The sequence below is a fragment of the Leptidea sinapis genome, chromosome 3 (genome assembly GCF_905404315.1).
Source record: "Leptidea sinapis chromosome 3, ilLepSina1.1, whole genome shotgun sequence".
Classification (NCBI taxonomy): domain Eukaryota; kingdom Metazoa; phylum Arthropoda; class Insecta; order Lepidoptera; family Pieridae; genus Leptidea; species Leptidea sinapis.
In genome coordinates, this window is record NC_066267.1 from 10886768 (window position 1) to 10901650 (window position 14883).

General features: G+C 32.9%; 1 protein-coding gene across 2 annotated transcripts in view; it reads left to right on the forward strand.

The window, feature by feature from the left end:
- The first annotated feature begins 3205 nt into the window (after nt 1-3205).
- Nucleotides 3206-14883, forward strand: part of LOC126979132 (valine--tRNA ligase) — a 33849-nt gene continuing 22171 nt past the window's right edge. For both annotated transcript variants that reach the window (XM_050828361.1, XM_050828369.1), the window contains exons 1-9: nt 3206-3503; nt 5512-5679; nt 6541-6674; nt 7800-7958; nt 8778-9039; nt 9709-9839; nt 10443-10540; nt 13222-13346; nt 14236-14381. In XM_050828361.1, the coding sequence (XP_050684318.1) occupies nt 3330-3503; nt 5512-5679; nt 6541-6674; nt 7800-7958; nt 8778-9039; nt 9709-9839; nt 10443-10540; nt 13222-13346; nt 14236-14381 (1397 nt within the window). In that variant the 5' untranslated portion in view covers nt 3206-3329. The remainder of the gene's footprint in view (nt 3504-5511; nt 5680-6540; nt 6675-7799; nt 7959-8777; nt 9040-9708; nt 9840-10442; nt 10541-13221; nt 13347-14235; nt 14382-14883) is intronic.

The window sequence follows — 14883 nt, forward strand, 5'->3', positions numbered from 1 at the left end:
CCCAAAATCAGTTATTGTTTGTTGGTTGCTTGGAACCCAACTTTGGTATCGACCACTTGAATACTTGAATATCTTGTCCAACCTAACCTAGCCCAGCACTTGGATATGTATGATATTTGTTCTTCAAACCAATTCATTGTACATTGTCATTAACAGGAAACAGTATCATGTTTCCTGTTAATTTGATAAACAACTGTGGCTCTTGTAATAAAAATTTGTTTGTAATAACTCCACAATACTTTATAGAGCTCTGAATCATGAAATGAATGCAAATTACAGATTAAAAAGTAACCTATACAGTTTTCTTTATTAGACCTTAGAGGTACAACTACAATGTATGTGGTGAGATACATTTTTTTATTACTACTTCACATTGTTATACACTCTTTTGGAGATATTTTTATTGTTTTGTCTAAAAAAGCAACAGCCAATTAGGGAGGAATGAAACATCATTCAACTGTGCAGATTGTATCTCTGGCACATAACATACGTCTAAAATAAAATGTGTAAGTATAATTGTGTGCATTTTTTTATATTGTTGGTTGTACACAATACTCTTCCACTACAGCCATAAAATACAATCATAAATCTTATCAGCGGACTAGGAGCGTGTTGCTAGCCAAACATTGATTAAATAGTTCTACAATGGCTAATAATTTACTGATTTCGCATGCTATTTGAATACTTCATAAAACTCAATTTACTTTAACTCAATTCGTACATTTAAACAAAATATATATTTGAGTCCTTGAAATTATTCGTTTGTTTTTTATTTCAAATACACGACATAGCGCAATTACCTTGACAGCGAGGTTACGCCAATTATACTTAGAAACGGAAATGATGCTACAGTATTTTTAAATTTTTATGCTAATTTCAACAAAATGTTTAATTACAAACACTCTGATGATAATATATCTCTCGATCGCAATACTCACGGGCTACGATATTTTCTACTAGCCGCTTTTGGCGGCGGTGGAGTTCTCGACCGGCTTCTACTATGTACACGAGACATCACTGGCGGTTTTGGTGCTTCGCGAGAACCATTGCGAGTTCTGGAACGGCTCCTCTGAAATTTCCAAATATAAGTAATTTTAGTATTAGGTAGGGTTCACCCGGCATTTGGAGATTACGGAAGCGCCAAATCCAAGCTTCAATAAAATATTAGAGAAATGCTAATTATTGTACCTCTCGATCCGACATGACGCACAAACACTTCTTTAATTTAATTTAAAACAAAAATATCCAATATTATCTAGGCTTACAGAAGTTACAAAATGAACGATCAAAGAACCACGCTAACCGACTTTCAACAACGCGGTTACAAGAAAAACAAAATGGCGCTCGATATTCAACTGCGTGCCCGCGGCCCGCGCCTAGCACATGCAGCTTTTAAGAAATGACAATAATGACATTGACCGAAGATTACGGCAAGCGTCATACGGCAGTTTGGCATCTACTTCAATTTTTTATTTTTATTTATTCAGACTAGAGCATTGGTAACAAGACTATTAGCTCAAACCAAAACACTATGAGAATATTCAATATTTTTTATAATTTTTCAATATATATAAGAAAAAAATGTGAGCCGTCACGGGACGCCTGGCAGATGTGAAACATCGACATTATTTTGTAAAAGTAATATGCAGAAAAGAAATTATTGTGATAGGAACTAAATATGTCATAATGATAAAATAAAATATTACGATTTTTTTCCAGATAACGATGACTATTTATTGAATAAATATTTATTTTCATTAAATACAAAAATTTACGAATTTATTTCAAATCGTGACTACTTAATTCGTTTAATCAGTGACTTCGGTAATAGTTATAATCGATGTTGCCTCTGAGGACGGTTTTACTGTGACAAGGCGACGCGTCGCCACGGCATGCGTCGCCACGCCAGAAATCGGTTTTAAGTGCGGCTATAGATATTTCACATCAAAACCCCCGTTACCGTCTGACATACATGACATTACATGATTTCTCCTACATCTTATCAATATGTGAGCTTGTCTCGGAGCAATTATCAAGATGAGATTTAACAATAAGTTGAGCTGCAAGGCACTGGCTTGACTTTTCTGACCTATGTGAAACACAATACACTTAAAAGAGACAGATATATCTGACCTTGGCTGTCTTGAAGTGCAAAACAATATACATGCATGAATCAGAAATGGTAAAACATCCCTTCAATGCTACGTTATTTGAGTAATATGCAATAGTATTGTGACGTTTATAAATAAAAAAAAAACTAAAAAATAGAAATACTATTTTTCAAATTCTTTTCTTAGAAAACCCTAACTTTTAAAGAGACCGCTATTTTTGTGACCTGCGGCGATTGTTATTAAAGATGTTGAGTGAATTTAAGCAAGAACAAGAAGAGAAGGAAGCAATGTTGTCGCAAAAAAATAAATGTTTAGACGTCTTGACTGAATTCGCAGGTTAGTAATTATGAATTTGATACTTGATTGAAGATAGTAATTTAAAATACTATGTTTTTTGTGTTTCACATAGTTGACGTACTATTTGCACAGTATTATTTCTGTGTGATGTTCAAGTAAATTTTACAAATGAAAATACACTAATTTAAATTATGTTACTTAAATAGTATTAATTAGAATCACTTTTATGGATGTTTAACAGCAAACAATTAAAAATTAAACTTATTAGGTTACGTAGTTGTTAAATATTATAAAGAAATCTTTTCACAGCAAACTAGATTGATTTAAATTTTAAACGTATTCTAATTAGATATAGATATTTTAATAACGTATAGCTTGGAAATAAAGCAAGAAATATAAATATGCGGTATGCCAACAAACGTTAGTTGTTAATAAATGCTAGTGCAAGTAGATGGTGCTTATCACCTATATGTGTGTTAAAAATATATTTTAGATTCGCGAGTCTATGCCTCGCGAAATTAATAAAGTTTTATTTTAAAATGGGTATTAATTTATAAATAAAAATAAAGAAATGTTAAACTGATCACATACCTTTTGCTTATGGTGATTCCAAATATTTAAAGACCAAAGATATTTTTTTTTGGTTCTGTTCGTCCATCTGGACAGGCAAAGAGGTCAAAAGCCTATACAGCCAAGTCTTATTTTTAGACCAAAGATAATAGAAAGGTGACTGGTGACTGTTGGTGACCGGTGACTGATGTCTGACTGTCAGGTACTGTCAACTGTCATACTTTGCATGGTCGTTTCAGTAGGTAGGTAATTTATAATTTTATTGTGATAAAATAAACTGATAACTTATTTGTGTAGGTGGCGGTGCGACAGCTGTGAACTGTATATAAATTTTAATTATTATAATAATTTATGCAAAATATGACTGACAATGAAACCCAAAATGGTCCATCTGGTGACCAGCCCCAAGAGAAGACTGCCAAGCAGTTGGAGAAAGAAGCAAAAAAAGCTGCTAAACTAGATAAACTAAAGGCAAAATTGGATAAAAAGAGTACCGCGCCAGCTGTTCAAAAAGACAAACCCGAGGTAAGATGTTGTTTAAGTTTAAAAAAAAAACGATGCAAAATAAGCTATTTTAGAAGATAACATTAAGTCTATTCTTAGTAGAGTATGAAATAATATTTGGAGGTTATTAACATTTAATTCACGTTTGGTGAAAGGCACACTGACTTCCATGAATTGTTTCTTGCATCATATCGAAGAATATAATATAATAATTTTGTTTTTCACACCTAAATTTGATTAATTTGAAACAAAACAAAGTTATTTACCTACTTAGCTAATTCATTAATTATAAATTTTATTAAGATCAATATATTTTTTTATTTACTATAGAAATATATCAAGATATTTATATTCATTTATGCAATTGGTTATCAAATGGAATGTAAGAAATTAAGGTCAATTAACATCTTAAAGTTATAATAAGTGTTGTAAATTCAAGTGCCTCCCAAACTGACTGACATTTAGTTTGTATATTATTAATAATTAAATAAATTAATTTTAATAAATTTATAATAAATTACCAGAGCATGTGAGTAACTGGCCTAAAAGGGAATTTAAACATAAACTTAAAATATATTTAGCACATAAATGTTATTATAAGATCAGTGAATTTTTAATAGAAAATGACTTGGAAGCCTTGAAGTAACATTGACAAATAAGTATTTAGTAACTACGTTTTTTGAACATAATTTTGAATTTAACTGTGACATTTATAATAATTTTTCTTAATAATGATATGGTCGCTCTTATTTTTAATTTCATGATGCAATTAATTTAATTTAACTTTATTTAATGATGTAATCAATTTTGTTTTATGATAATTATTATGATTTGATTATAATATCTATATGTCAAATATTTGTATGCTCAATAACAGGCACAACTTGGAGAGCTAAAATGTATTTAAATCATCTATAATGTATTAACCCTAGTCAACAAATAAAGTATTACTTACATACTTACTTTGTGTTAAGATTAGGTTTATGGTTAGTATAACATAGTTTTGAGTTTTAATCTTGCTATGATTGAATTCAGTTATGCACAGCATTTTCATAAAATAACAATCTTTTATCTTATTTTTTTCATAAAATACCTGAAACACAATAAATATTAATTTTTTTGGAGAATTTGTGTTCTTAATCAGTGTGCTTCCCTTGTCGGGCTACTGGCTGTATAATTTTTTACTAAATAGAAAAAGTTACTCAACTTTTTTGGTTACACTCAAATCTATACAAATGATTTAAGTTTTCTTTAGTGTTAATTCCGCCAATATTTGTCCCTAAAAAATACAATTTGACATGTGTTTTGCCTCTACACAAGGCATCCTCAGGACGTGTTGTCTTATTACAATTAACAATAAAGAAAACTTAAATCATTTGTATAATTATGGATTTCCGCAAAGTAACACCTAATTCAATAAACACTCAAATCTTTCAAATATAATCCGATAAAACTAAACTATATACAACCTATCACTGTTTACTTCTATAATATATTCTTAATTTATATAAATGATAGTACTTTAATAACAAAGTGTGTGTGTGTGTAGTGTTACAACACTTACAAGTTATTATTTACTGGTGTAAAAACACAAAATTCAAAATTAATATTTATTTCATGTGCTATTTTATGTTTGTAGAAAGAATAATATAATGTAAAAAAGAATGTATTAAATACAAGTAATGCAAATATTAGTGTATGTCATAATTAAGTTAAATAATGTGAATTTAAATATCATGATAAATTTTATACAATCTGAAAGATTTTTTATTTTATTATACAACTTATACACTTTGAAATTTAATTGATTCTTGTCCATTGGTGGTGGTTCAGTAGACTTATGAGTTATGAGAGTAGCTGTATGATATAAATGGTCTAGTTGACCAACTAACTTCATTGCATCATTTTTCATATAATTTATATTCACTCTGATATTTGATTTTCCTAACACTCTAAAATAAGTATAACTTAAATAAAATATTAATCTTATGGTAAAATAAAACATAAAAAAATCTATTTTCTTCTACAGAAAAAGGTTAAAGAAACAAAAGAGAGTGCTATTTACACAGCACAGACTGCACCTGGTGAGAAAAAAGATTTAACTGGGCAAATGCCTGATGCATACAGCCCAAAGTATGTGGAAGCTGCATGGTATGAGTGGTGGGAAAAAGAAGGATTTTTTAAGCCAGAGTATGGTGTAAGTCGTCTCAAGAATTTATTTTATTTATTCTATTCTACCATCAAAAATGTTACAAACATTGAGTTGACTTAACTTCTATGAAGTTGCAGGATTTATCATATTTTTTATAACTTTTTTTTAAAATATCCAACATGGATATTTGTTTTTATGGATATTGACAGACAACCACTATGTGGTTACCATACCTGATAGTAAGTGATGAAGAGAGAGAAATTATACTACTGGCAACAACCTTTTAAACAAGTCTACACTTTTCTTTTATATAACATGGGTTAGTATGGTACCCAGTACCTGATAACACCTTTCAAGCTAGCTCATGTCACAATTTGATTGAATATGAGAACCACACGGTACAGGTACACCACACATCCAGGCGGTGAAAAGGGTTGTATAGAATTTTATTTTTAATGTGTCTTTGTATGTATAAGATATAAAAAAAAATATAAACTCTTGGGAAGCCCAAATGATGCAAGGTTTGTGAGACTTGCCTAGTGCCGCACACTATCAAAGACTAACAGGCTAACTGAAAAGCCTTCTCCCTTGTTTTCGATAGCCACCTCCCATTTATATATTATGACGTGTATTTTTATAGGGTGAAAATAGGCAAGGAGAAACGCCCAGATGGAAAGTAGAGAAAACACAAGTTTTCCCTTATGATTGTATAATTTTATTGAAATTTATAGATAGAAATTAAAAAAAACTAGGGTAACCTAACTAAAAATAATAAGGCAAGTAATAAGTAATTAATAAATACATAATAATATAATATTTTTTTATTACTTGCCAGACAAAGTAGCTAGAGGTTAATATTTCCATATAATAAACAAGTTCACTTTAATTAGGAATTTTTATTTTCAGAGGAAGTCCATACTGGATCCCAATCCTAAAGGTCAGTTTGTGATGGTGATCCCACCACCTAATGTAACTGGCACACTTCATCTAGGACATGCTTTAACCAATGCTGTTGAAGATGCAATCACAAGGTGGCACAGGTATAGTCAAAGTCAAAAAAAATCTTTATTCACTGTAAAACTTTATAAGTTATTTAGTGCAAGTCAAGATGAAGTACAAAAGTTACAATAGCATTTAAATGAGTATAACAATATTCACTAACAAAATTTAGAACATTAATTCCAATTATTTTTATAATTCAAATAATATTTTACATTATAATAGGCCTTAATTTTTTAATAGGTAAAATTTTAATTTCATTTGGGAGTTTATTATAAAATATAACACAATCCACTTTAAAAGATTTAGCAATTTAACGGAACCTAGAAGATGGAATTGCGAGTTTATATTTGTTTCGAGTATTGACACTGTGTACATCACTATTCTTTTTAAATTGGCTAATATTTTTATGAGTGTATGGGAGGTTCTCGTATATTACTGGCAGTCAATAAAAATAAAGAAAGGCTAATAATGTCAAATGCTATTATTAGCCTCTCAGCTCTGGTAGACCTACACTGAAGCCACTTTTGACGCTCTCAGAGTGCAATACTACAATACGTTTCGAGCTCTACTGGGGCTACCATGGAGTTGTAGCGCGTCGGGTGTGTTTGTGGAGCACAGGGTTGACGATTTTTATGCTGTTATGTGTAGGGCTAGAGCAGGATTCCTGTCGAGGTTGAATAATAATAATTTAATATTGCAAACCGTAAATCCGTAAATTTTTCATTCGTTTTCGAGCAGTTGAGAGTTTATTGATTTGGACTTTTCAGTGTTAATTATCTTTATTAGGTTAAGATTATGAATGCTACGCCCAGAAGGATCTTGTATCCTATTTATCTATATTTATTTTAACTTTACTTGATGTTGACCTGGTTGAACAACGAATAAAAACCAGCAGCAAAGTATTAAATAAAAAAAATATTATTCCTTTATACAAACAAGCCATTGTGGCTTACTTTTACTCTTTGTTTGAGCTAATTTGTTTCATATGTAGTAGGTCAATAAAAGTCAATCAAAAATTTAGTTATTAATAAGTAATTTAAGTTTAAATGCCTTGGTTAATCAATTTACAAAAAAAAAATATATGAATGCTTATTGAAACACAACACATTCTATGTAGAAAGACAAATTTTGAACCTAACCACCAATATCAACATTAATTGCAGAATGAATGGTCGTACCACACTATGGAACCCTGGATGTGACCATGCGGGTATAGCAACACAGGTAGTTGTTGAAAAGAAGCTGTGGAGGGAAGAGAAGAAGACTAGGCATGATTTGGGAAGAGGTGAATTTATCAAACGCGTTTGGAAATGGAAAGAAGAGTGAGTATCAGGGGGGGTGGGTTTGTCCGCGGTTCATTCGTTAACCACCACCACACGCCACCTCTAATTTATTGTTATCATTGTGGTGGAGGGCCGTAAGGGGGGGGGGCTGGGTTCCTGTCCTCGACACCAACTATAGTCGCGCAAAGTCGCTACTTCACGCCGGTTTTTTGTGCGAAAGTGTTACTTTATTCAGACAAGTCTGTCGTCATAGGATGGCACATGTTTTTGAAATTCCACATGAAAACTATTTGTTGTTTTTAAGAAATAACTTGAATCTCTATATTAGAAATGTTTTGTGTACATACCATAGAACTTGTAATATCCTAAAAACAACTAGGTATATATGGATATGGTAAAACACTCAGGTCGGTCAGGGTCAGATTAAGAGATACATACCCACCCACCAGTGTGGTGTTGGAAAGTAAAAAGTCTGAATTAAATTGTAAAAGTGAAATGATAAGATCAGCTGATAGAATTTCTGAGGACCATTCATTGGTCTTGATGTTTGATAGACTTTAGATTTGTTGAGAATCATTTATATGGCAAAGGCTAAATGACTTTCTTAATGATACTGTGATATTGCGAATAGAGCGACCGCCCACACTCTATTTAATAATAAATTTATTGCTTTATATGTGGTAGTTTTTGACGTTCAATAATTGATTTTAAATCCTATTTTGAAATAAAAAATTGAATTTGATATTGTAATATGCAGAATTCCTGTTGCAGTATAATGAGCCTGTATGAAATGGCTTATATGAAATATATCAACAGTGGTCGAATGTCGAATACTAAAATTTTGTTCTTTGTTTACAGAAAGGGTGGTAGAATCTATGAACAGCTACGATCACTAGGTTCTTCGCTAGACTGGTCTCGAGAGCGATTCACTATGGACCCTGTCATGTGTAAAGCTGTCAATGAAGCCTTCATTCGTCTTCACGACGCTGGCGACATCTATCGAGCGAACAGATTAGTGAACTGGTCGTGCACCCTCAAGAGTGCTATATCTGATATCGAAGTGGACAAGGTTGAGTTAACTGGACGGACCATGTTATCGATACCAGGGTATGATAATAAGGTAAGAGTAAAATGCTCTATATTATAATGTTTTCACCATAAGTGTAAATTGACACTGTCATCAACATTTTTGCTTACGAAGCTTAAACTGACAGCTCTTAGAAAATCAAAAACTGATTAAATTAGCAAGTTATTTGTATATTTTTTCTAAATAATACCAATTCACGTCAATACATCGCTTCGTCCGATGAAACCATTAAGAAAAGCACTTTGACCACTCGTGCTTAGAGGTCTATTCGACGGCCTTTTGAATCGCAGCCACAGCGACCATAAAACGTGTTCCCCGAAGTTTTTCTTTTCGGGAATAAATAAAAATCACAGAGTGAGAGGTCGGGGCTATACGGCGGGTGACCCAGTAACTCCACAAGTGACGTCACCAAGTAGTAGCCGCGTTGGCATGGTGAAGAATGACCCTACAGCATGATAGTTTCTCTTGGCAAATTATATTGTTATTATACTTATTAGTACCTAATTTAAAAACTTTCAGTGTTACCCTTGTATGAAGTTAAGTACAGGCACAACCTCAATTATATTATTTACAACTCGTTTAATTAGCTGTTTCTAATTACTTGGATAAAATTTAGGACTGAGACATAGGTGTGTGTGTGTATGTGTGTTACTTGTAATATATATAGACAATCTCATATTAATAGCTTTTACATGTTTGCAGGTAGAGTTTGGTGTGCTTGTACACTTTGCATACAAGGCCGAGGACTCTTACAGCGAGGTTGTAGTGGCGACCACGCGCGTGGAGACCATGCTAGGAGACGTAGCGGTTGCTGTACATCCTGATGATGAAAGGTTGGTTCTATCATCAAGAAATCTGTACTCTATATTTGAATAATTCGTTGAATGAAGTATCAATGAGGGTCTATGACTAAGTATGTAAAATTGGGCACAAAAGACGCAGAAATTTGATAGAGTGAGAGGAGTCCAACTTCCTAGCATTCCATGTAATTTGTGGTTGCCAGGCCCATTGTGTGAGTTTGAACAGTGTCCAAGACTTGACACGCATGAAGATTTATGGGTCTTCTTATGGCTATAAATACTCATCTTACTGCTAGTGTTGCCCTTCATGGCTTGCAAATAACCTTTCAGAGGCCTCTAGCAAAATTTAAAGTGTTGTGCTTCTTAAAGAATAGTTTCGTTTTCAATTTAATTCATCGTTTTATCGGAGTCAACAATGTTTATAAAGCATTGGAGACCTTCACAATCGTATATTTATTTTATTTGTCATAGAAATTGAAATTTTTTACATAAAGTTAATAAGTACTAGGCAGACCAGCTTATTGACGGATATTATTGGCTGCCAGGTTTATCCCCATTAAGAATTAAGATTTGAGTCGCTGTTATATATAACATAAAAAAATATTTATAAAATAAAATATTAATAAATAATTTCAGATACAAACATCTGATAGGCAAAAACTTGGTGCATCCTATAGTTGACAGGAAGCTGCCCGTCATTGCCGATGAGTATGTCGACATGAATTTTGGAACTGGTGAGTTTTATATACATATTTTTCGGCGAGTATAGGCCATATATTATTAAAAGTGAGAGAACCTTTCTCTTTATAATGGATAAGGAAAATTTTGTACTATGTACTTGAATGGTCAAACCTAAAATAAGAGATAGAGAAGTACCCAGAATAAGAGATTATATTATTATTGTTTTAATTACACCACAATTTGGCGTGCTTATCACAAATTATATTATAATGAGTTACCGCACGGACTAGTAAGAAATAAGGACTCCGTGTCACCTTACATAACAGTGTACCACCAAAACAAGCCGATTAACATGTGAATACATAGTACTACGCACACACTTACACTACTACAGGCCGATAGGCGGCCATTATGAGAATTGTCATCTGTGACAGATCAGTTTGCGTTTCAATAAAATATTTTAAAAATGGCGTCGTGTGTTGTGAATAAGTGTAAAAACGACACGATATAAGTATTTGTGGCCGTATATGATTATTTAAGGGAGAAAAAATTGTGTAACTAGAATCATAATATAATCATTCACACTAGCATAACGGTGCCTCACTTGCTAATATCACGGCGCGGAGTCCGTCTTATTTTACTAGTCCGTGGAGTTACCGGTCATTTAGAGATAGTTTTTATTAATGGGAGTATTGAAGATTTACTTAATTACGCAGTTTAGGCGATCTAAATCACTGTTTTAAATATATTTATTCATAGTAAAATTATACTGGCATACGCTTAAACACCAACAGACTATATGAACAGAGAGGGTTGCCATATATATAATCCATAGATAATCAATGTAAGTGTTGTTACTCAACAGTTTTTACTACCCACCGCGCTACGCGCACGCGTTTAGCTATGCTTGATACTCGCTTAGTTACAGTACAGAAACGCTATTAAGAACCTATCACGTAATTTTGTTACCGCCGAAGACGGCCATCTTGAAATAAATAGCTAGTATGTATATAGTTAGTAAGTTTATCCGGGCTGTTTACACACTTAGACTCTCGACTGGATCATTCTGCGTTTTCACATGTCTTCTTATTCCAACCAGCCCATATCATTCCAGAAGTCTAGCAATCCTTTTAAGTTTCTGCAGGCATCCGGAAGCGATGCTGGAGATTGGAGTATTTGTGCCCGTTGTTCGGCCACACTGCTGCACTCCATAAGCGCGTGTTCTGGCGTTTCTTCTGCCTCCATGCATCCTTTGCACAAAGTGCTGTCTGTAACACCTATGATAGATAGATAGATGCTTGTTCAAGGGACACACTTGACCGGTGACAACAGCTATTATTTTACGTATTTTGTCCCTGTGTAGTCTCTCTGGTAAAAAGGCATAATAAAGCATTTATTTTCTCAAAATTGATTCGTTTAGAATTCTTTTTGATGTAATTTCTAATAACTACTAGATACTACTACTGCTTCGGAAACAAATGGCGCTCTGAGAGAGAAGAAGCGGCGCAAGAAACTCTCCCAGCATTCTCTTTTTGCGCTCTTTTTAATAAAAATATACAATTTTGTACTTTCATTGCTATTGCTATAAAATAATTACAATCTAGTCCCAGGCTGTCCGATAATTTAGATATTCAAATTCAAATATTTTTATTCAAAATAGGATTTAAAATCACTTATTGAACGTCAAAATCTACCACCCATTCAAAAGAGACTGCCTCAGACCTGAGAAGAATGGGCGCAAGAAACTCAGCGGGCTTTTTTTTTAATATAAAATATGGATTACAATGTAATATCGTACAATAAACATTTATAATAAAAGAGCCTGAGGGTGTTCACTTTATTCCCAGTCAGTGGTGTCATTAAGAAAATCGTTTATGCTATAATAACCTTTCCCATACAAACGTTTTTTAATAATTCTTTTAAATTTCGTAACACATTTGTTTTGTACATTTTCTGGGATCATATTGTAGAAGCATATACATCGCCCAACAAAAGACTTACTAACTCGACCCAACCGAGTAGTAGGCATAACAAGTTTATGGTTGTTCCTCGTGTTAACATTATGATTTTTTTTTTATGGAATAGGAGGACAAACGAGCGTACGGGTGACCTGTTGTTAAGTGATCACCGCCGCCCACAATCTCTTGCAACACCAGAGGAATCACAGGAGCGTTGCCGGCCTTTAAGGAAGGTGTACGCGCTTTTTTTACGAATGTCACAGTTTCTAGAAAATTCCTCAATGTGCTTATGAACATACGAAACATTATCGAAAATGTATTGAGAAGCAACAGTCAAAATGTTTATTTTCTTAAATTTTTCTCTTAATGATTCTTTAGGACCTAGGTTATAAATCGCGCGAATAGCCTTCTTCTGCAGCACAAAGATAGTATTAATATCCGCCGCACTGCCCCATAACAATATACCATAGGACATAATACTATGAAAATAACTAAAGTATACTAATCTCGCCGTATCTATGTCAGTTAACCGTCTAATTTTCTTAACCGCATATGCTGAAGAACTAAGCCTATTCGCCAATCCTTCAATATATATTCTGCAGTAGAGTAGTAGGATTTATGACAGAGCCATTTTTCTTATAAAACATTTAAATTTATTTATAAATAATGCCTGAACAGTGGCTGGGACTTTATTATAGAAGTGTATACATTTACCCTTAAAGCTATTACGTATGGTATTTATGTGTTATGTGAATATATGAATGTGGAATACGCAGGAGCCGTGAAGATAACACCAGCCCACGACCAGAATGACTACGATCTGGGCAAGCGACACAATCTGCCGTGCATCACTGTGTTCGACGCTGAGGGACGTATGCTCGACAATTGTGGACCCTTCTCGGTAATTTACACTTCAAATATCTACAATTTGAATCATGTATTATAACGTTAGATAGACAGTTTATTGCATACCATACAGATTTAAAAATAAAAAAATTATAAAATAGATTTTGAACTAATTACATGTGATAGGTACGCAATGGGCGGTCTTATCGTTTGAAGCGATCTCTTCAAGACAACCCAAAGTGATACAGGATACAATAAGATTATAAAATTGGTATCTTGAAAATAATGTGTGTAAATATCCTTGTATTAAATTTAAAAATTTACCGTTACATTATTTAATTACATTAAATTTATTAAATATAATTTTAAGGGACTGAAATGTTTTTATATCGAATTTTCACATTAATTATAACAAAATTTCGTGTCGCGTAACTTTGAGTCTGTAGGTACATGTTTAAATGCAAAATTCGTTATAATCTCTCATATATAAAATTCTCGTGTCATGGTGTTAAACATTGAACTCCTCCGAAACGGCTTGACCGATTCTCATGAAACTTTGAGTGCATATTGGGTAGGTCTGAGAATCGGACAACATCTATTTTTCATCCCCCTAAATGTTAAGGGTGGTCCACACGAATTTTTTTTGACATTTTTTTTAAATTTGTTTGATTCAGAATGTAATCCCTGAGATCCCGTCGCAAAAATCACGACTTATTATTTCGATATAAAATAATGAATGAGGAAATTAAATGCATGCATATACATAGTAAAATATCTCTTTCAGTTCCATTCAAAATCCCTAAAAAACTGATCAATGAACCCTTTACTGTTACAAACATTAAAAAAAAGTTTAGTTACTAAATAAATATTGAAGTCTGTATGTCTGTTTGACTTCAAGGATGTATAATATTCGTTTTATGTATAATAATTTACTTTTCGAATAGGGTATGAAACGTTTTGACGTCCGACGTGAGATAATAAAGACATTGGAGAAGGCGAAATTGTACCGTGAGACCAAGGATCACACCATGGTAGTGCCGCTGTGCAGTCGCTCCAAGGATGTTGTTGAACCTCTCCTGAGACCACAGTGGTGAGTGTCTTAGAGAATATTTGTGCTTTCAATATCAGTCTCTGAAACAGTTCATTGAAGCTGTTGAAATCTAAAACTGAGAAGTTTTTTTGACAGTAAGGGACTGTAATGGCAATTTATACGCCCTGCCCATTGCAGTGCCGCTCAGCGTTCTTGAAAACCCCAAATATTCTGAGTGCCACTACAATTGTGCTCGTCACCTTGAGACATAAGATGTTAAGTCTCATTTACCCAGCAATTTAAATTAGAACTGACATCACCAAAAAAAAAACAGTTTCTTATTATTAATAGATATAAGTTTTCATTTTATCCTTATTCAAACTATTTATTTAATTCTAATACTTAGATTCTGAGAGGTTTTCTGTAATAATGTTACAAAGTAAGTAATAAAAATAAAGTACCTTTTACCTAATAACAATCAATAATTTAGTTCAGGGCATTAAGTCACATAGTAAAATTTGCTAAGTATCTAACAAACAATAAACACTATTAAGAGTGTGGT